This window comes from Melanerpes formicivorus, unplaced genomic scaffold (genome assembly GCF_026170545.1).
Source record: "Melanerpes formicivorus ecotype bairdi unplaced genomic scaffold, bMelFor1.0.p_v2 SCAF_39, whole genome shotgun sequence".
In the NCBI taxonomy this organism is placed as follows: Eukaryota; Metazoa; Chordata; class Aves; order Piciformes; family Picidae; genus Melanerpes; species Melanerpes formicivorus.
In genome coordinates this window covers 1661138-1681596 of record NW_027142391.1, presented here as the reverse complement: position 1 = coordinate 1681596, position 20459 = coordinate 1661138, and the positions used below count along the sequence as shown (strand labels likewise).

Below are 20459 nucleotides of genomic sequence, written 5' to 3'. Positions count from 1 at the left end.
GTTTATTTTGAGATCTACATTTGCTGCTTCACCTATATTTTAATGTTTCAGATCACATGTGCCAAAATGAATCCTGTTCTGTCTGAACCATTTACAGTGCCGAAGGTTTGAGAGTACTCTGAGATTCTGCACTGAAGGGCAGTCTTTCTTGAGGCTGCTAATGCTCATGATGACCCAGTTAAAACTCATCTGACCAAGCATTTCAAGACTGCAGTAGAATAAATCTGGAATATTTCAGTGCTGTTTAATCATCTTGATCTGTGCTTTCAAGACACACAAGCTACACAAATCTCTAAACCTTGCGTTTAGAGTAATGCGAGCACCCCGTAGCCTGGATTCTTCCTCAGCTGTTATCTCCTTGCCCTATTTACAGAGTGGCCTTGCAATGCTGCTGTTCTGCTTTGTAGCTGATCCTTCTGTAGGATAAATGCTGACACATCTCAGTAGTGGACCAAGCAGTGTAGGAGGATCTTGCATTTCATTGTGCCTGTGCTGAACGCTGCTATCTTGTCTTTCAGCTGATGTGATTCACATGTTCTGTTTTCCTGTCTTTGAGGAATGTGTTTTTGTTTTCTTAAGGATGTAAGTTTGGATCAAATGAGCTCTTTCTGCCTAGCCATTTAGCCCAACTAGATTCAACAGGCAATGAAAACCTGCCAGCCTTTCTGGATTCACTTTTCTCTTGGTTTTGTTTGCTTGGGGTTCTTATTTGTTTGTTTTTTAGTGGTGTGTTGCAATGGAGCTCTTGGAGACACTGTGCCAAGGTGCCTAAAGGTGTTTAGTCTCCTAACTCCTATTTAGGCACAGACATTCCCACCAAAATGTGATGGAAATTAGGAGCTAAGCACAATTGAATGTGACACCTGCAATAGCACTGAGAGCTCTGCAGTTTGTCTCCATCCTTTGACCTTGGAGGGTGATTTTTGGCTTAGAATTGTGAAGTACTACTAACTCCCTGTCTTTAGTGGGGTTTTGGTAGGGTAAATGTGTGAAAGGTTATGAAACTGCCAGAAATAGCTATGGGAACCATAAAGGTGGTTAAGAGAGGTCCTGATTTGTTGGTTGCTCTCTGCTGTCAGTAGGAACATTGCAGCTGGACCTCACCTTTCTTTGCTGTGTGCTATCAAAGTCATGCGACTGCAATGAAGAGGGGAGCGGTTCAGGGGCAGACAGTTTATAAGGCAGCCCTGCTCCTCCTGCAGCAGTTCCCTAGTGAAAACAAGGTGAAAGGTACTGCTGGACCTCTGCTGCACAATCAGTGTTCTGTCTGTGCTGGGGCAGGGAAATAGCAGTCTGTGTTACAGGTGTAGATGCAGCCATGCATTAGCTTGATAGAAATCTGCATTTCAGCTTTTTGTTGCTGGAGCTGAGCATCAGCAGCCTGTCACCTCAGTCTGAGGAGTGAAAAAAGGCAGGTTTGCTGGGCTAAGTTCTTCTAATGAGCAGAAATTCAACTCAGACTGTCTTTTCTGAGGGGCTAAAGGCTATTCTATTACTCCCAGCCAATTTAACGCTGTCTGTAGAATCTGTGAGTAAGTTTTATTGCCCTTGGAGCAGCCTTGGAGAGGAGACTGACCAAGCCCCTCTTTACTTTAGGCTTAGACTGTAACAACTGAGTAATACCTTGGCAATATCAGAGTATTGTCTGATCCAAGCTACTGCTGTGAGGCTAATGGATCTTTTTGTGTGTCATTTGTGGAAGAAGTGGAATTACTTTGAGGTAAAGCCTGAAGCATATTACATTTTTGGTGTGCTGCTGCTAAGGGCCTTTATGAATGAACCTGGATTAGAAACTGGATCACCTGAATGTTACCTTCTGTTTCTTCTTCCACCTCCACCAAAACCTCCCTCCCTCAAGTTTTCTTCCTCTTTCTGTTGTATACCTGTTGCTGCTTGTAAAGGCTTCAGAAGTATGTAGTGGGAAGTGGGCCACTTGAAGCAGAATAAATAGCACTGTTTGCACACACATTCCAGAGCCTGGGACAAGAACATTGCCAAGGCAATAAGCTGCCTGTATCGTGGTTGCCATCTACTGGATGCCTGGCAAAGGCTAAGCTGGCATCATGGGCACAAATTAACTGAAAAGGAGTGGGGGGAGGCTTTGGAACAAGAAGTTAGACTTTTTATATATATCTGTATCTATCTTCCACTATCTAGCTGCAGAAATATGGCTCTTCTGCCATCCATGACCAGGGCTGTGCAAGAAAGAGAGGGGCACAGAAGACAGCCCTGCATGTGTGCTCCTCTTTCCACAGCCTTCAAACATTCCCTTCAGCCCTCTAGAAGGCAGGTCTGGAAAGCTTTATGCTGCCCCAGAACCAGTTCTGTCAGAGGACTGTTGTTCCTGGAGCTCTCCTACCTGCCATCACTTGATGGTTATTACCTAAGGCAATTGCTGCTGTGTTCCCTCTGAACTGCTGCTAGTTGCAAGGCAGAAGCAGAGGTCTTGATGTGTGTGAGTACCTGGAAGCAGGGAGGCTGCATTTCTTTCCAGTTTGAGTCTTAGAGACTAGTAAAATAAGCCAAACTAGCGCTCAGTCAGATGGTTAGGGTAGTGCAGTATGTTTAGAGGGAGTGAAGCAAGTTCTGGGTTGATTGAACCAGTGCTGGAACAATCAAAAATACTTCTTAATGCTGTGAGGAGAAAAATATGTTCCTTTCATTCATTTGGCTGGGCACTGAGCCTGTGTGTTTGTCAGAGATGGGAGGGAGGGAAATCCAGTGTTCTTTACCAAAATCCAGCTATATTGGCTGTATTATGTGGGAAGTTTTGAAGCTACAGCCATTAGCTGTGAATAAGGCTGTCAATCAGGCTGTCAATCAAACCAGCTCAGAAAGATGCTGCTCCTGTGAGCACTGTAAATGTAAACTGTGTCTCTCTTTCATGTATCTTCTCACAAATACATCATTTTTATCTGCTGGCAGTCCTGGTCAAGTTAATCCTCCTGCAAATCCCTCAGGGCAGATACAACCAGGAGACTTGGCCACTGTGGCTTGCAGCATGGGCTGCTGTCTTGCTTGGTTAGCATTGGGAGTTTGGCAAGTGGCTGTTAAAAATCCAAGCCATCCCTGCCCCTGGGATGCTGTGAAACCTGCCTGGCATAAGACATTGCTTACCTCCCTAAACATTTAAATGCCCTGCATCTACACATGGGCTTCTTTCTGTCTTTATGCACATCAGAATCTTATCTGTCAGTTTGATCTGAGGTTAAATACTTCATCAGAAGGAGGAATGCTCTGTGTCTTGAGAGGGCAAATAACTTCGGTTGTCTTCTGAAGCCAATCACAGTGGGTTTCTACATTTAATTAACTATGAGGAACCACTTTATGCATGGCTGCTGCTGTCCCCTAGGCAAATCCAGGCTCCTTCAGCTGCATTGCTGGCCAGATAGTGGAGGGAATTAAAATGCTCTCCTTGTGAGCTCATGCTCTCAGAGATACAAACCAGGAGTTAAACCTGAGCAGCCAACATGAAAGGAAATTGTTCTGCCCTGGACCTTTTCTGCTGCAAATGCTCTGCACTAAATGGAAGAGCTGTGAATGGTTTCTAGAGAAGAGGGAACGAGACTTTTGGCAAGGGTTTATGTTTCTGTTAATTCTTCTTTTCTCAGTTTGAGACACTCCTCAGCCAGTGATCAGAATGAGTCTGAAGGATCATGCTTGCAGTGACAGGGAACAAGAATGCTGCTTTGAATGCCTGAGGGTCAGTGCTGTTAAGCCTAAAATATCTTAAATGGTTAAAGAGAGCTTTCTGAGAAGGAGATCCTTCCCAGTGTGTGTAGCTGCTGCTGAGAGCAGCTCTTACCCCTAATGATGAGAGAAGTTCTACCAGCAAGTGTGTGTCCCTTGTTTGGTCAGCTCTCATTTCTGGAGGAATGCCTGAGTAGTGCTCTCATAGATGAGAGAGAAGTGCCCTGAAGAGGATGGTAAGAGCTTGTGCTCACCAAGGACCTGAATACACCAGAACATGTTTTGGCATTTCCCGATGCCGCTGTGTTGCTGCCTGTCCTGTTTGACTGAAGGGGGGAGGAAGCCCTTTGCCCTTAATCAGCATGCTGGCTTCCAGAGGAAGATGGCTCCTTAGGAAAATCTAGTCCTGCTGACTTGGTTTTCTCATGCGGCTTGAGGTGAAAATTTGCATCAGAGAAGTTTGACTCTGAGGCAGGGACAAAAAAGTTAAGACTCTCTCCTAAGGGAAGCAAACATCTAGAGAGCATCTGGGACTCCAGTCCTGGGCACTTATCCTGGGCTGGCTCTGGGGTGGTGGTGCTGAACTGTGAGGTTTTTATTAGTGCAAGTGATTGAGGGAAGTGGAGCAGGATCCTCCTTTTCTGCTTTGAAAACCTCTGTTTGGGGATGAAGCTGGTGTCCACAGCTCCATCCACATCTCGTTTTTCTGGAGACAGAGTTTGTTTCCTTTGCAAATGATTTTATTCTGTTATTTTGGGGTCAGAGGTTTTAAATACCCCCTCTGAAGAAGCAGCAGGCGTTAGCTGGTGGAGAATAATCTGCTAGAGATCTTCAGGAGTTTTAGATGCCATTGGTGCCTGGAGATCAAAGCAACCTTAGGAAGTTCACAGGGTTTGTGATCCTCTATCATGCTGGCATAGCTGAACAGGGGCACCAGGTATGGCTGTAAGAAATCATGGCTGTGGCAGTGTCTGACTGCAGTTCCCTGATAAGCAGTGGAAGAGAAAAGCAGAGGGAATCTTAAAAGGAGGAACATGAACATTAAACAGCTGTCAGAAAGAATCCCCTCTTGCCTCAGAGGAATGACATTTCAGTGTCCACTGCCACTCGAGATCCCAGGAAGGGGCTGGCAGTCAACAAAGAGTTAATTGTTCTAGCCAAAAGTAGTTTAGCTCAAATCCTACCTCTGCTCTCTCCCCCGCTTCCTCGGGTGCTGTGTACAGTACAGGAGCTCTGCCATCGGGAAACTGACAGTGATTCCTCAGTGCCTGAGCTCAGAAATGGGATGAAATTTAAACTGCCTTCTCACACGAACAGCAAGCGGGACTTGCAGAAGAGGGAGCAAGACGGAGGGGAAATGCTGAGTATTTTTACATCCTGATGTAGGCACTTGAGAAAAAACCACCTTCCCATTTCTGCAAGACAATGGATGTGGGAAGCCCCCCGCAGCACAGTAGGTGGATTTATTCTTTCTACTCTCTAGACTGCAGTTCTGGCTAGGGGATGAATTCTGCTCGTGCTTATGGGCACGCTTGCTTGGCAGCAGCACTTGGATAGCATCACATTACTCTTCCTTCCTTTTTTCCCCCATCACTTGTTCAGAGGTGTTTGTGTAGCTGTTTGGCTCTGGTTATTTAAAGGATAATAGTATTTTCTGAGACCTTATCAGCACAGCATGGTTCCACAAGCTCTCTTATCTCGAAGCAGGCATGTTTGATTAATTATGGCCAGAGTATCTAGAGGAATAGGAAGACTGTTAAGCAAATGAAAATCCAATCCACTTACTGTAAGTAAAATGTGTAACTGCTTCAGGGAAATGGCAATGCTAAAGATAGAGCACTTCCTAATTCTCCAACAAATTTGTTTACTCCAGAGCAGTTTCATGAGCTGTAGGCATTGCCTTGAAGTGTACCTTGAAAACTTTGCTGAGGGAGGAGATGGAGGTTGGCTTTTAAATCAGAGGGACCACTCCACTGTGCAGTGTGCTGAACTCTGTGCATCGTTTCCTACTGCCATTAGTCACTGCTATCTGGAACAGAATCATTTATGCTAACAGTTCTGAGGTCTCTGCCTTCTCTCCTTGATTACACTCTTGCAGCTTATGCTGATCAGGTCTGATTGTGCAGCCACTCTTCTCTTTGGCTGTGGTGCACAGTTCAGTGAAGCCATTAGGATGTTCAGCTCTCTGGTGTGTCCTGCAGTGTTGTGTGCTGATGCTGTGCATGCATGTGTCAGTTGGGTGGTTTATGACAAAGCATATTTGTTGAGGGGGTGCTGCTGCTTGTATCGTTGTTCTGTTTGAGGATAAAGCTATCACATCTGTAGTGATGGTTGTAACACTTCAGGTATCCTGCCTGATGAGCCATTTTGAGCAGGTAATTAGTCAAGTAAATGACTGACAAGTAAATTACAGTTAACACAGGGAATACATCTCACTGCTAACAGCACCTGCAGGTATTCAGGTGCTGTGCAAGCCAGCTCCTCAGAACACGTGAAATGGGGAGATAGGAGCTTGTTCCAAGCTCTGCTGAGCAGCCACATAACTGTCTTGCAGGGTGCAGTGCTCCTCTCTTGGTCTTTCTTTCTGTGCCCACAGAAGTGGTGACCTTAGGGATGCTTTTCCAGCAGAACACTTCTATTCTTGCATTTTTCTTCTCTCTGTGGGCTTTATATAACCTTCCCCACTCTTCCAGCATGCATTTGCTACAGAATATTGAGATGCTTGTGATTAATCCTCCACTGGAAGTGCTTTTTGTAGTAGTGCAAGTACCAGGTGTTGGATTCAATCTTCCTACAGACAGGTAGGATAGGGCTGAAGTCTGTGTTCCCTGCATTGTGTGTCGTGGCCATGATGTCCTGTCAATGCAGTCCTGGTGTCAGAGTGGCTTTGCCAGTAGCTATCCCCAGAGAGCCTGGGCTGGGTTCTTTACTGTCTGGCTTTGAACCTGATTGTCTTTCCTGTTGTGAGCTCAGGTGGTTTGATTGTGCTGTGTGCACTTTGCTCTTTACTTCTCACTAAAGGTTGCTGACTGGCTTCAGGTAACATCCAAGCTGTGCAGATTGCCCACTTCAATCAGAGCAAAGTTTGAGGCAGCAATAAAACTCTCCTTGTGGGGGAGTTAAGAAGGTCCCATGCTGCTGTGTTGTTGTGAAACATGCAGTCTAAGTGTGTCGTTTAGAGCCAGTGCCGTGACAGATTGCTCCATTGGCTTTGTAATGGAGAAGTAGCTATTACCTCTGTGCTGCACCTGAACAGGAGATGCTGGTGCTCTCGGTGGGTAAGACTGAAAAAGGCTTTGGCAGCTGCCTGCAAGACACTAGCCAGTGTTGGCACTGCTTTTGATGTCCAAGATGTAAAGTTCCTGCAGTGGATTTTGCACTGAACTCTTGTGTGAAATAATGAAAGGTGAATTGCCAGCTCCTGTGAAGGTGGAGCAGGCTGTAGATGAGCCATTCTCTGCTTCTCTTCCTGCCCCTGACCACTTGTCAGGGCTGATTCAAAGCCTGCTGAATTTGAGAGAGCTTTTCCTTCTGTGGTGTGATGTCCTCTCTGGGTCAGCAGCACCTACCTGTGGCACTTGGGATCAGCTGCCCCTGCAGCAGCTTTGGCAAGGGACTAGGCAGTCAGGGGAGGTGATTATTCCCTCTTGAGCATCACTTCTGAGGCCACATCAAATACTGCTTTGATTCCCCAACAGATGAGTGATGTTTCCAGCTTGAGGCCCCAGCAGCACTTGGTTAGATGCTTGGGTCTGGAGCATAGGATGTACAAGGGAAGAGGGTGAGAGGAGAAGCCAAGGAGGTAATGTAAGCACAGCTTTCTGTTGCTGATGGGTGCTTGCAGAGAAGGTGAATCCTGACTGCTCTTGGAGTGGATGAAGAAGGAAATCTTTCTGGTCTGTGTGGTGTTGGTAGGGGATTTGACAGGCCAGCTGATGGTGAAGTACCTTTAGTAATGCATCAGAGACTGGTGTGAACCTTTGATTCATTTCAAATTCCTTCCAGCTTTGCCCTAGCAAATCCCCATTGGATGTTCCAGGCTGTCTTGTAAGGATACACAGGAGTATGCTGATTCCTTTCCCCCCCTTTCCAAAGGCATTGTTTTGAAATACAGCCTTGCAGATATGTTTCAATGCAGATGCTCTTTGCCTGGAGCAGCAGTAAGATCTCTGCATAACAAACTAGGAGTTATTTGCATGTGTTTATAAATTTGCCTCATAATGAACTACTAAGAATAACAAAGTTTGTGGTCTTGCTGGGTGTAGCTCTGTGGCTGTGGTTTAATTAGGTGAATATTACCAAGGCTTGTCACTTGCCTTTATTCTCATTTTCTATCATCCTGAGCTCATTACATGCTTAGAAACTTCCTTGATCAGCCCTGCTTCACCTTTTGCTTGATTTGCAGACTTCCTATCTCCACCTTGCATCATTTCTCTTGAACCTGAACACTTTCTGTGTTGGTGAAAATTACCAGTTTGCCTGTGAGCTCCTGTCCCATTCAGCCTGATAGAAGCCAGTGAAGACCTTTGATACCCAGGTGCTTCTAGCAAGTTCCTTCCTTTGGGCTTTCATTCTGGGCAGGCTCTTTCAGGCTGTGCCCCTGCTGTTCAGCCATTCACATTCATTAGAGGTTAGTTCTAACCCTGTGCAAAAATAAACCCCAGCTGGGGTCAAACCTGATGGCAAAGCTTTGATGCTTGCTGCTGTAGCACATGATTCAAAGTTGAGTCCCCCCCAGCTCTCTCCCTTCAGAGGAGTCTCTTCACTTTGTCCATGCATTATTTAGTTGGTGATTTGAGTACGAGAGGCAGGGGAGGGGGGCATTCATAATTCATTACTGGGAAGGAACAAACCAGGGCCTTGGCAGTGAGGCCAGACTAAATCTGCTGGGTTGTTGGGGGCAGGGGCTTCCCTTACAGAAAGAGTTAGGGCTTTGTTGTGCAGCAGGACCCCTGGGTGCCTTTAAGCTCAGTTTTAGTAACAAATCCTGGGATTTTCTAAGGCAGATCAAAGATGAAGGGGACACAGGATATCACTTAAGAGCAGTGAAGCTGCTGCAAGCAGGCTAGTTTTCATTTGGGTGCTCAGGGTGCCTAGATGGAACTCTGGGCCTTTGTTTCGTTGGTAGCTAAAAGGGATGACAGCAGCTCTGAGTCAGCAGTGGCACGCACTGGAGAGACTTAACTGGGAGTGAGCTCTTGAGCTCTGAATTACAGCATCTCTGAGACAGTTGTAGGACAGCCCCAGTGTGACAGTCCTAGACTCTTGTTGAACATTCTTATTAACTGCTGGACTTTAGTGCAGGTTTATGGAGATTTTTCTGTCTCCAGTCAGGAAGTACTTGAAAAGACCAAGTTCTGCTCACTTCAAGGCTCCAAGCAGATCCAGGAGGATTTTAGAGTAAACATCTAAACCAGAGCTGTCTGGAGTGACTTGAATGGAATCACTTTCTTTGGCTCTGTGGACTTTCACCAAATGTGCAAGGTTTTGTCAAGTTGAGTTCTTTTTCATGTCAGATTACACATGAAGCCTTGTAGGATGTTCCAGTAGAGCTGCTGCTTTGGGCTTGGAACAGACCATGCAGGTTTGGTGGTTGGTTTGAAGCACCTCATAGAAGGCTCTAGATAGGAGTAGATAGTCTGAGTTACTTAATGTGTATTACTCTTTCTATAGTAATGGCAGTACTGTTTCATCTGCTCTTTGAGTCAGTCCCTGTTCTGATGAGGCACCATTGGAGTTCACAAGGCAAGCTTTAGTTGGGGCACTTCCCTTGGCAGAAATCCACCTGCCCAATTCTTTTCCCAGTTCTCTCCTGCAACACTGCCCACTGATGGTTCTGACAGAAGCAGTGAGATGATCTAAGCAAACAGTTACAGTGCTTGAATTGAGGCTTGTAATAGGAGTAGAATAAATATAACTGTTAAAAAACCCCCCAACAACCAACTAGGGAATTTGGGAACAAAAATATCTGCTCCCATATGTTTCATCTCTCTCTGCTACCCTGCTTTTGTTTCATGGCTTTAGTTCCTTCCAGGAGGTAAAGCAAAGTAAGGCTTTGGCAAACTGATTGCTTCTTGGACAGGAATTTGAGTTTCATCCTTGAGTCTCTCCCATTTCTAACTTGAAGCCCATCTGTGAAAGACCAACACTGAGGTAAGGTTTTGCAAGACAGGTCTATTTCTGCCTCTGATATTTTTGCACAGAGCAAGTGGTGCTTCTGTGCATGCAGAAGTTGCTGCAGCAGCTTCTGTTAGCAATGCTTGCCTTTTAAAGCCTGGAGAAGGATGGAGCACGTTCCCTGAGCAGGGCAGTAGCTGGCACCTGAGGACCAAAAAATACAGCTGAGGGGATAGAACCACACTGAGGAGGGAATTGCAGCCCTCACAGTGCCTCTGCCAGCACAGCAGGAGTGACCTGTAGAAGGGACTGGGCTGTGACTTGACAGGCAAGCTCATGTGGAAGGTGTCATGGAGCTGCTTGTGGATGACAGGGCAAATGAATGCAATTACTCTATGTAATAAAATGGACTTGCTATTTTGTGGTAATGGTCCCTGACTGGCAGCTGGGAGCAGGGGGGCTGGGGAGGGGATAAGGAAGATAAAGTAGCTTTCTGGTGTGAAAGGGAGCTCCAGACTTGGGCTGTGTAGCACAGGTTCAATTCCATATCTCTGCATCTTGCAGAGAAACCTAATTTTTGAAATCTCCACAGGCTTCTGGGAGACAGAAGAGGCTAATTTTAGAAATGTGGCAGCTCCTCTCCTTCCCCACCCCCTGCCATTTGCTGCCAGAATGCTTAACAAGCCAGTAAACAAGCTGGGGGAGAAGGACTAACCTCCAGAGCTGAGGGTGTCGGCCTCTTGTGAGTGGCACTGTGGGGGCCGAGCTTGCCCCCGCGCCCGTGGGGCTGGAGTTTGCAACCCAGTTAAAAATAGAGTAGCAGTCCAAGGGGCAGTAGGAAGAAGTGTTTAAAGGTGTAGCAGTCAGGGCTAGCAGCCTGCCTTCACTGACCTGATTAATTCTGCACCAGTTCTCAGGATAGTCTAAATTAAAGCATTGCATAAGAAGAGTGCTTGGGAGTAAAGAAACAAGACGAAGTAGGACCTGGATGTCTCTCTTTGGGTGTTCATCAGCCTGGCACTGGAAATTGCACCCTTCTCCCCATAATACCTGCTGAGGGAGCCTATTAGAGATTACAAAACACAAAGCACACTGGAATAGCTTCTGTTTTGAAATGCCTTTTTACTGTGCTAAAAGGTGTTACTTCATCTTAATAAGCACTGGAGTCCAAATTGGTGTAGTTAATGAACTATAATTTCCACAGTCTGTAGTGATGCCCTTGCATCTTTATCCTCTGCTTCAGTCTGGTGTGTGGAAACAGTTTGGAAAAGGTTTATCCAAAATCAAAGGTATTAGAGTCCCAGCTGCCTAGCTGTGAGGCCTTCTTGTGCAAAGTGCTCTCGTGTTGCTAGCAGGGAGGGTGATCCGAGTCTGTGAGCAGGAATTTCCATGATGAAAGTTAATTGAAGAACTTCCAGTGCAAAGCTGCCTTTGGCTTGCTGATGCCCAAGCCTTTTGGAAGTCTGGTTTGTGGCAAGAGTGCTTGTGGGCACCTGCAGTGGTGTGCACACAAACCAGAAAGCTGGAGGAAAGCACAACACATCAGGTGCTCGTCGCTACTTCAGAGCTGCTGTGTGGCTAAATGTGTGCTGGTAGAGGCACACCACATCCTGGTGTGCTTTGTGTCAAGTGTGCTGTTCTTCCAGTAGGAAATGCAAGGAAGTGAAGTGTTCATTACACCCAGAACACATGGGAGATAAATCTGGTTAAATGTGACATGCATCAGCGTTTCACAGAGCCTGGAGTGTCGGGGAAGTTGGGCAAAGCAAAGCATGGATGCTTCATCTGCTTGGTGCCTGTGCACAGCACTGCCTTCAGTGCAGGTTATTTGGAACAGGAGCAGGGGGCAGGACAACTGCTTGGTGCCTGTGCAGAGCCCTGCCTTCAGTGCAGGTTATTTGGAATAGGGAATAGGGGGCAGGACAACTGCTTGGTGCCTGTGCAGAGCCCTGCCTTCAGTGCAGGTTATTTGGAATAGGGAATAGGGGGCAGGACAACTGCCTGGTGCCTGTGCAGAGCCCTGCCTTCAGTGCAGGTTATTTGGAACAGGAGCAGAGGGCAGGACAACTGCTTGGTGCCTGTGCACAGCACTGCCTTTAGTGCAGGTTATTTGGAATAGGGAACAGGGGGCAGGACAACTGCCTGGTGCCTGTGCAGAGCCCTGCCTTCAGTGCAGGTTATATGGAATAGGGAACAGGGAGCAGGACAACTGCCTGGTGCCTGTGCAGAGCCCTGCCTTCAGTGCAGGTTATTTGGAATAGGGAATAGGGGGCAGGACAACTGCCTGGTGCCTGTGCAGAGCCCTGCCTTCAGTGCAGGTTATTTGGAACAGGAGCAGAGGGCAGGACAACTGCTTGGTGCCTGTGCACAGCACTGCCTTTAGTGCAGGTTATTTGGAATAGGGAACAGGGGGCAGGACAACTGCTTGGTGCCTGTGCAGAGCCCTGCCTTCAGTGCAGGTTATTTGGAATAGGGAACAGGGAGCAGGACAACTGCCTGGTGCCTGTGCAGAGCCCTGCCTTCAGTGCAGGTTATTTGGAATAATGGAGCAGGACTACTGCTTTTTGTAGAAGCAACCAGATGTTGGCTTCTGTAGCTAATTAGGCCTCTGTGGCTCAGCTGTCTGAAAACTGTCTCTGCTCAGCAATTCAGGTTGTAGATGTGATTGAAGAAAGCCCAAGTTCTGATGTTGGAGAGAATTAGCTTAGGACAGACTTAGCTTCCAAATGCTGCTCCTGTGCCACAGAGGTGCTCCTCTGGAAAATGCAATAATGGCTTTGGGTTTGCCCCATTCCTGGCTTTGTGTCCCCAGCACACAGCAGAGGTGCAGTTAGTACTTGTTTCCCATGTCAGGCTGTGGTGTTCTGGCAGCAATGGTTCTCTTGTGATTGTGGTTGTTTTGTGTCTCTTCCACAGCTCCCTGAGAGCGCTGACACTGGCTTTTAGAGGAAACTGAGCTCTGCAGACAATAGGCTGTAGGCTAAAAGTATGTCAAAGGCAGTAATGTGAACAAGCTCAACCAAGGGAGCTGTGATCCTGCTCCCTTCCACCACCAGCAGAAGAGAAACAGAGTAAAGGAATTGTCTTGGGCTGCACTCAAGGAGGGATTTTAATGCATTTCTATTTTTAAGGGGAGGAGAAAAAGATTGTGTGGAGGAACAAAGAGACCTGAGGTAGTTCAGTGTTAATGTCTGGATGCATCTGTAATAATCAAGCCCTTGCTGAGATTTACTTGGGGAGTTTACAAAACTAAGTAGACAAGAGAGGGAAAGCACTGGGAGGTAGAAAGAGCAGAGTGATGGCAGAGGGGAATGATCCTCAGGTTAGTGGCAGGTCAAAGAGAAGTGCCATGCAGCAGGGAAGGAAGGCTCTCCCCCTCTGAGACTGGACTTTAAAGGTGTAGCAGGTGGAAGTCGATGAAGTTCCTTCTGGAAGAGCAATAAACTTATTTTGCATCCTCCTTGCACTGTTCCTGGTCGTTCAGATTCAAAGAGCAGGCTGTAAGCCAAGGGGAAGGCACTCAAACAAGTCAGAGTTAGTGAGGGATCGATCTCACTCTCTGGAGCAGCTGCTCAGTACAGCCTGACTTGGCTGTGGCTAGCAGGAATTTGAAAGCCAGCTAGTGCAGCCTTTGGGAAGCTGTGCAGGTGGCCATCATTCACTGGCTAATCCAACACTCTGCAACTTGGCCACAATCAGTAGCTCCAAACTCTCTGTTAATGTTGGATGAGTGTTTAAATTATTTGTGTTCCCAGATTGATGTAGGCAGCTAATGCAGCCTTCAGAAGGGCAAGATGACTAAGCCTGCCAGAGGAAATAGGAAGTAGATGCCACTTTGGGCCTGAAAATTAGGTGCTGTGTGTCTCTGCTGGCATGAACATCTTGTAAAATTGGGCAGTGAAGTGGCTTGTGGTGCTCCTCAGGAGGCTGTGACAGAATGAGGCTTTCACCACCCATCTCTCCTGAGTCTGTGGCTGAAGCTGAATGATTGGCCTGTGCATCTTCTCACGAGAAATGTCCTCCCCTCTACCCTTCCACAGGCAGAAAACATCCTTCAGAGAGGGATGGTAAGGCTCCAGATTCCAAGAGTGGCTTTTAGAAAGGCTTCAGCTTAAATGTCCCTGGTTGATGTGCTCTAATGAAGTCCTTTGGATTTCAGGAGGGCACCAGTGGCTCTTCAGTAGCAGTGGGAGTGTTTCTGGCTGCACACTTCAGCTTGACTGCTTAACTTCTGCTAGGAACTTCCTATTTGTGGGTGAATACAAATCTTTTGCTCCCCTTTTTTCTCCATGGAATACAGACATTAGGAGTACTGCAGCACAGGGCCATGCTTCAAACTCATCTCCTTCTACTATACCCTTCAGATCTGCCTCCCCTTAGCATTCTGATACCTGCAGGCAGATTCCTGCCTGAGAACTGTTTGTACAAACTTACTACAGTTTGGAAGCAGCTATGGCTGGAGGCAAGGCATCTGCAGAGCCAGGCAGTCACAGGCAGAGGTGGTTTTTTATTGCTGACTGTGGGCTGGCTGTAGTTTGGGCATTTAATGATCCTGTGGTGAGAGCAATTGCACTGCAAGGTATCAGACAGCGACTGACTCTTCAGTTATAAAAGCTGAAGGCACAAAGAGGATCAGCAAGTGAAGGGGGTTTTGTATTTTGCTTTTAGTGATCTCCAAATGAGAAGCCATGAGCAGACCCCCTAAGCCTTCTAGCTCTGCCTGCAGCAGCTCCTGGAGACAATGGGGACTGCTTGCCAAGATGGTTTGGGTTAGTGAGGTGGCCCAGGTGATACTTCAGTTTCTAGATTCTTAGTCAGAAGTTTGAAAACATGTTGGAAACTTGTTTATAAAACATCCCAAGGAATAGAAATGCAGCAGTGAGGGCTGGGGGGTGTGCTGCTGAGGTTGCAGCACTGTGGAGTACTCCTCTGAATGGCTGAGAGCTCCTCAGTGCTGGGTCAGTGTGGTAGGCAATTCAGCTTCAGCTCTTAAGGCTTCCCAAGACCCCAGGATCTATCTGAAACTCTTTCCACTTTTTCCTCATTGCCCTTCCCCCTTGCTGGTTGGACACAAGTTGTCATCAACCTTCCTCATGTAGTGCATGGTTTGAAACCCTCCAGCCTCCAGGTTTCCTTGGACCAATGTGAATGCCCTGCAAACCTTGAACGGCCAAGATGAGTTCTGAGTCTTTGAAGAAAATAATGCCACAAAGCAGTTCAGTTGTTCCAGTCTCTGAACTAGAAAAGGAGCTAGGACTGAAATAAGAGGTTGTGCATGTCATGTATTCAGATGTGCTGTGGTGAACAATCAGGTTCAACCAGCTCAGTTGAAACAACTGTCTTGGGGTTCTGCTGCCTTCTGGTCATGAACAGAAATTTTGCTGCTTGGGCTTTGAAATGCAGGAATGCCTTTTAAAGAACAGTAAGCCTCCCTAGCTCCTGTTGAAAGGAGTGAACTTTGCATCAAGTGCCAGTTATGGAGGGGCTGTGCCTTCAGTTGGCAGTTCAGCTTCTTGCCTGGAAACATCCTTTTTGTGCTAACCCACTGAATGCTGCATGAGTAAACTGTGTCCCTGTCCCTACCCAAACCCCAGTGTTGTGACGGCTACAGCATCACGTCAGTGATTAGTGTGATGCCAAGGCAGAGGATGCTGTTGCTCTGCTTTGCAAACCTCACATGGATCATACTTCTCCCTTCCTTTCTCAGCCCCTGCCCCCTCTCCCTTGTTTCTCCTGCTTCATGTGTTTCAGATTCCTCATCCGGTTGCTGTTGCCAGCGCAGCAGCGGGGGGGCTGCGAAGCTGCTGGAGGCCGAATGCTCTGTGTAACAGCAGCGTTTTGCCAGTGAAACTGTTTGATAATCCAGGATCTCACTGGTGACCTGAAGTTAAATTTAAAAGCTGCTTTGAGACCTGCACTCCACAACGTGGGGTTTAGGAAGATTAGTTTTGACATCAGGCAGTGTCGTGGAGAAAATACATTTGCAGCAGGAGTTGTTAAGAAATGCTTTTAATTCAGCCTTGGCTGACAGAGAGACAAACTGTGTTCGGAGAGCAGCAGAACAAGGGGCTGATAAATGCTTTCTTAAAAGCCCCTCTCATTATGAATCTAGGCCATTAGAGCCCCTCCTCACTAACAGAGACTCTGGAGCTCCAGAGACAACCCCAGCTTCAGTGGATGCTTGCACCTCAGAGAGAGAGAGCAGCTTGTAAAACACCAAATGGTGACGGAAAGCCTCCGCAGACCTTATGGTGGCATAAAGTATTGCTGCCTCACCTGAGAAGCCAGTGGCACAAGTCAAAGTCAGACAATCTGCTGTGTGTCTAGGCTGGTGGAATTCAAGAGCAGAATTTGCCCTGTTGTGCCTGCTCAGCCTCTGCCAGGCACAGCTTGCTCAGGTCCCTGTGCACTGGGGGCTGTAACTGCGCAAGGGAAAGCTGAGTTGGTTTGCTGCGCCGAGATGGGACTGAGGAGATTCATATTCAGCTTCCTGCTCTCTCAATTCTAAATGAATCATTTAGAACTTGTAGCAGAGCTTGTTCCAGAAAATCCTGGTGGATTCTGGGATCTCTGGGCAGGAAGTGTAGTCTTTGAGGACCTCTGTTAGTGCATTTACAAAGGCAGGACTGGGAGATGCTCCTAACACTTGGGAGTTTTTGGTGGCGGCGGAAACTTTTCCATGTCAGCTTAGCTCTGGGTGTAGCAGAGCATTCCATTTGCCGGTAAAGCCTTCATCTGAAACTTCCCAACTCCTCATATGTTCAAAGAGTGGTGATTTTTGTTCCATGTCTAGCCACCTGCTGTCTTCTCCTGTGGTAAAGTACATTGGTAACTATGGGAACAAAAACTTAAGAACAGACACCCACATGTGTTGAAGTTGATTTATAGAAGGTCTTGAAGTGATGCCATGAATTGTGAGACACAGAACTATCTGGTGTGGAGTTTGATGGCTTTCAATAAGAGCTAAGTGTTGTACTTTCAGAAATGATTTAGCCTGTCCTGGGCCTCCTGCATGTTCCATCCTTACTGTGTCTGACCCGCAGCAGAACCTCGCTCTGCTGCCTTTCCCAGGTGCTGTGTCCTGTCCCCGGTAGCAGTAAGATACCTCCCTTGGGCTGGGCAGTAAGATCTGCTGTACCTAGCAGAAAATGGGATTTACAATGTGATAATGTGTGACAGCAGTACCTCTGGAGCCTGGGGATGAAGGATGAGGGAATATATACTTAAACTACAAAGTATCCTTACAGAGTGGAGCCAAAGCCCTGGCTGCTAGCTGAAGCCTGGAGGGTTGGTGCTGGCGCTCTAGAAGTGCCTGGTTCCTTCCCAAGCTGGCCAGCCAGGATGAAGCCAGTGCTGCTGTGGCTCTGTAGTACAGATCTGTGGTAGTTTGTCCTGTATGGATTTGGGATCTCTCTGGTTGCCAATGAGTCACAGCCATGTGAGGAAGCTGCATCCAAATGAGTGTTCAGGACACTAATAAAAGTTGCTGTGTTTTACAGACGGGTGAGGAGCAGAACAGCAGAGAGCTGTGCTCAGCCTCAGCTGAAGGGAAGCAGGATCAGGGCTTTGTCCCACAGCAGCTTAGCTGCTGATCTCCAAGTGTTAGCTGGCCAGCACCATGACATTGGGCTTGCTCTGCATAGTCGGGCAAGTAGGGATTGGGGGAATTCCTGTCCCTTTTCAGTCCCTTCTCAGGACCTGAATCTCTGTGGTAGCAGCACACCAAGTCACTGCTGCTCTGCTTAGCAGAAGCACATAGCTGAGACTGGAGAATGAAGGAATTAGGGCATGCTATGCTCTGTGTAATGTGGAACTGACAATGGCTTGGATTTGTTCTGTGCTGGCACTGTGCTTTCCAAACTTGAGTGGCAGTGACCTTTCCCTGTCACGTACACTGCTGGGTGCGGTTCAGGGTCCATGAAAGCCAGAGAAGAATTCATTGCTGATTTCAGGAGCCAGGAGTTTGGCTTTTCATACAGCAGTCTCCTGTGTTTTAGACTGTGTCACTTGGAGTCAGAGTATCTTTTAGCTCTAAAATGCTTTGGTCTCTGAGAGCACAATCTGTGTTTTCTTGACTTCAAAAAATGTGCCTGCATTGTGAATGCCTTCAGATGTGTCTGATGCTGCTTCTGTGACTGTTGGAACTGCTTAGCAAAAGGCTCCCAGAGAAATGAACCATTTTCTTTTATGGCATAGGGATGGAGCAGCAAGGAAATACTGATTCTGAACCTTCTAGAGGCTGAACAAAGGAAAAAGTCAACCCTGGAATATCACCAAGCTGGGATCCATTTGGGTGGCTGATCAATGAATGAGTTGATCAGTCTCAGCATTAACTTTTCATTAGCTCTGTCTCTTGATAGGATTGTGCAGCATTGATGCTGGTGGATGGGAGCTTTGTCTCCAGGCAGAGCACTGAGCCTTGCCTGTAGGGCAAAAGCTTCCTGTCATTGTATTCCCCCAAGATGACTTAGAGACGTTTTCACAGTGCTTGCTTTGCTTCTCCCTGAGGAGGCAAGACAGTGATTTGTTGCTAACCTGTACTTGCCTCCAGGGAACAGAGACAGTGGCACAGAAATGCTGGTTGCTTTTGGGATGAACCTGCACCACTCTATCAAATGCATGGCTGGATGGAGTTGTCACTGCTAGGAGAAGGGACTTGCTCACTCTGTGAGCCCAACAAACCTGATTTACTTCAGGACAGACAGAAAGGGAATCTGGAAAGTCATTTTGTAAACAGGCTTTCTCGAGGGCCATGGGCTGGCTGTGAGGCTGAGATCCCCTTCAGTGTTTCTGATTCCTTCTTTCTGAAGTTCCAGGACAACAGATGAGTAGTTTTACATAGGTAGGATTCAATACAGAGGAGGAAATGTGTTCTTTGCCAAGAAAAGAAATCAGACAGAACTCCAAAGAGAGCAGCTTGCCTATTTTTATCAGTAACCATAGCCTTGCTTTCTCACTTAAGTATGGGAGGATCCCCTAACAGCCTGCAGATGCTGTATGGACACAGGGGAGGGATTCAAGTGAAATACAACTTTCCCCCCCCCTTCTTAAACGAAGTAGCACCCCATAGATGTTAGTTGCCTGCTGAATGAAATGCATCCTGGAGGAACTGAGTTATGTTTTGTTCCTGTTTCCTCATCTCCACAAGTTTTTCCTTCAGTTTTTGCCTTTTTTCCCCCCAAAGGAGTGGAGCAAAATGCCTCCATAGAGTGAGGGGGGAATCAAAGAGTTAATAAACGGTTATCCCAGGTGGCTGAGCCCTGGAGTTGCAGTGAGATGCTGGTAACATTCATTGAGCTCCTGTGCTGGTTTCTACCTGTCAGCAGCTCCTGATACACTACTATACAGGGAATAAAAAATGAGCTTGCTCAGCCCAGAAGCAGCAAGCATCCTTTAGGAAGCTTCTGATGCCACACTGAAGACCAACGTGCAGTGCTCTGCTGCTCATGATATGAAGAGAGTCTCTTGAAAGCTCAGTGATGTACATATGGTCTTTGCTGCTTCCCCTGGTGTTTTGTTCACTTGATTCTCTCACTGGAATATGGATGATGCAAGCACCATTAAATGCCTCAGCCCAGAAAAAGGTAAGAGGAAATGTTATTTTCATCACCTTTTAGAGGGAAATGAGTTTGGCTGTGGAGAGAAGTGTAGTTTACAGAGCTTTCCTGGGCACTTGTTTTCTGTTATTCAAACTTAAATGCTTGAAACAATTATGTGGCAGTTCCTCAGGCAGCCTTTGCTGTACCTTGCCTATGCCTCCTGTTACCACCAAACCTTTAATTATACATGTGTCTCTAATGGCTGCTTCTTGCTGCATGGAGAGTGCAAAGGAGGAGTGCACCAGGTATATTTGTGTCCCTTTGCTGCTCACTTAAGTAGCTGGCTGTCACCATGAAGAAAGGCTTGCTATTTTTAACCAGAGACCTTCTGCTACCCACATTAGAGGAGAGAAAAGAGACTCCAGCACTGTTGTGAGTCAGCTGCATTGTTTGAATTTTTTAATTATCTGATTTTCTTTTAATTAGATGGGGGGGTGGTGGTGGTGGTGGTGTTATACCCAGCAAAGGAGGAGTGCAGAGAGTCTGTTGGGGTTGAACTTGTCCCTGGTGGAGTTCTCCCAGGGACGAATTCAATCCTCTTTGAACTGCCTCAAGCTGTGAAAACTATGCTGCAGTTTCCTGCAGTTGGAACTTGGAGGTCATACCTCCTGCACTGAAGGTTTCATAAGAAATCCTATGAATTCAAGACCAGCTCTCAAAAGCCCAGGTTTGATTCTATGTTCTCCTGTATTTATGTGGCAAGAGCCCAGCGGGAGGACTCCTTCGCCTCCATCCCTGCCCAGGGACTGACTTGCTCAGGGGCTGGGCTCTGCGCAGTCTGCGCTGGGTGCCCGTGAGGCATGTGGCTTTACAACAGTTATGCAACAAGTCAAGAAGTGTGACCTGTGTGTGCTCAGGAGAGCTGCTCTCTCTGCTCTGGAGCCTCTTCTGACACCTTCATTTCGTGGGGAAGGCAGAGCAGCAGCTCCTGTGCTGTCAGGATGCCTAGTCCCGTGCTCACGAGTATCCTGCCAGAGCTGCTGAAGCTCCCTAAAGTTCATTTTTCTGTTGTGACACTGGCTGAACAAAAAGAATAAAGATAAAATCCTATCT

At 47.1% G+C, this 20459-nt stretch overlaps 1 protein-coding gene across 3 annotated transcripts in view; it reads left to right on the top strand.

Moving 5' to 3' along the window:
• Positions 1 to 20459, top strand: part of PLCH2 (phospholipase C eta 2) — an 85625-nt gene that overhangs the window by 14758 nt on the left and 50408 nt on the right. Inside the window, exon 1 of one of the 3 annotated variants that reach the window (XM_068158197.1) lies at positions 4968 to 5143. The exons of the other annotated variants lie outside the window; for them this stretch is intronic. Coding sequence (XP_068014298.1) covers positions 5116 to 5143 — 28 coding nt within the window. The 5' untranslated portion in view covers positions 4968 to 5115. Of the gene's footprint in view, positions 1 to 4967; positions 5144 to 20459 lie in introns of those variants that run through there. 3 annotated transcript variants of the gene reach the window in all.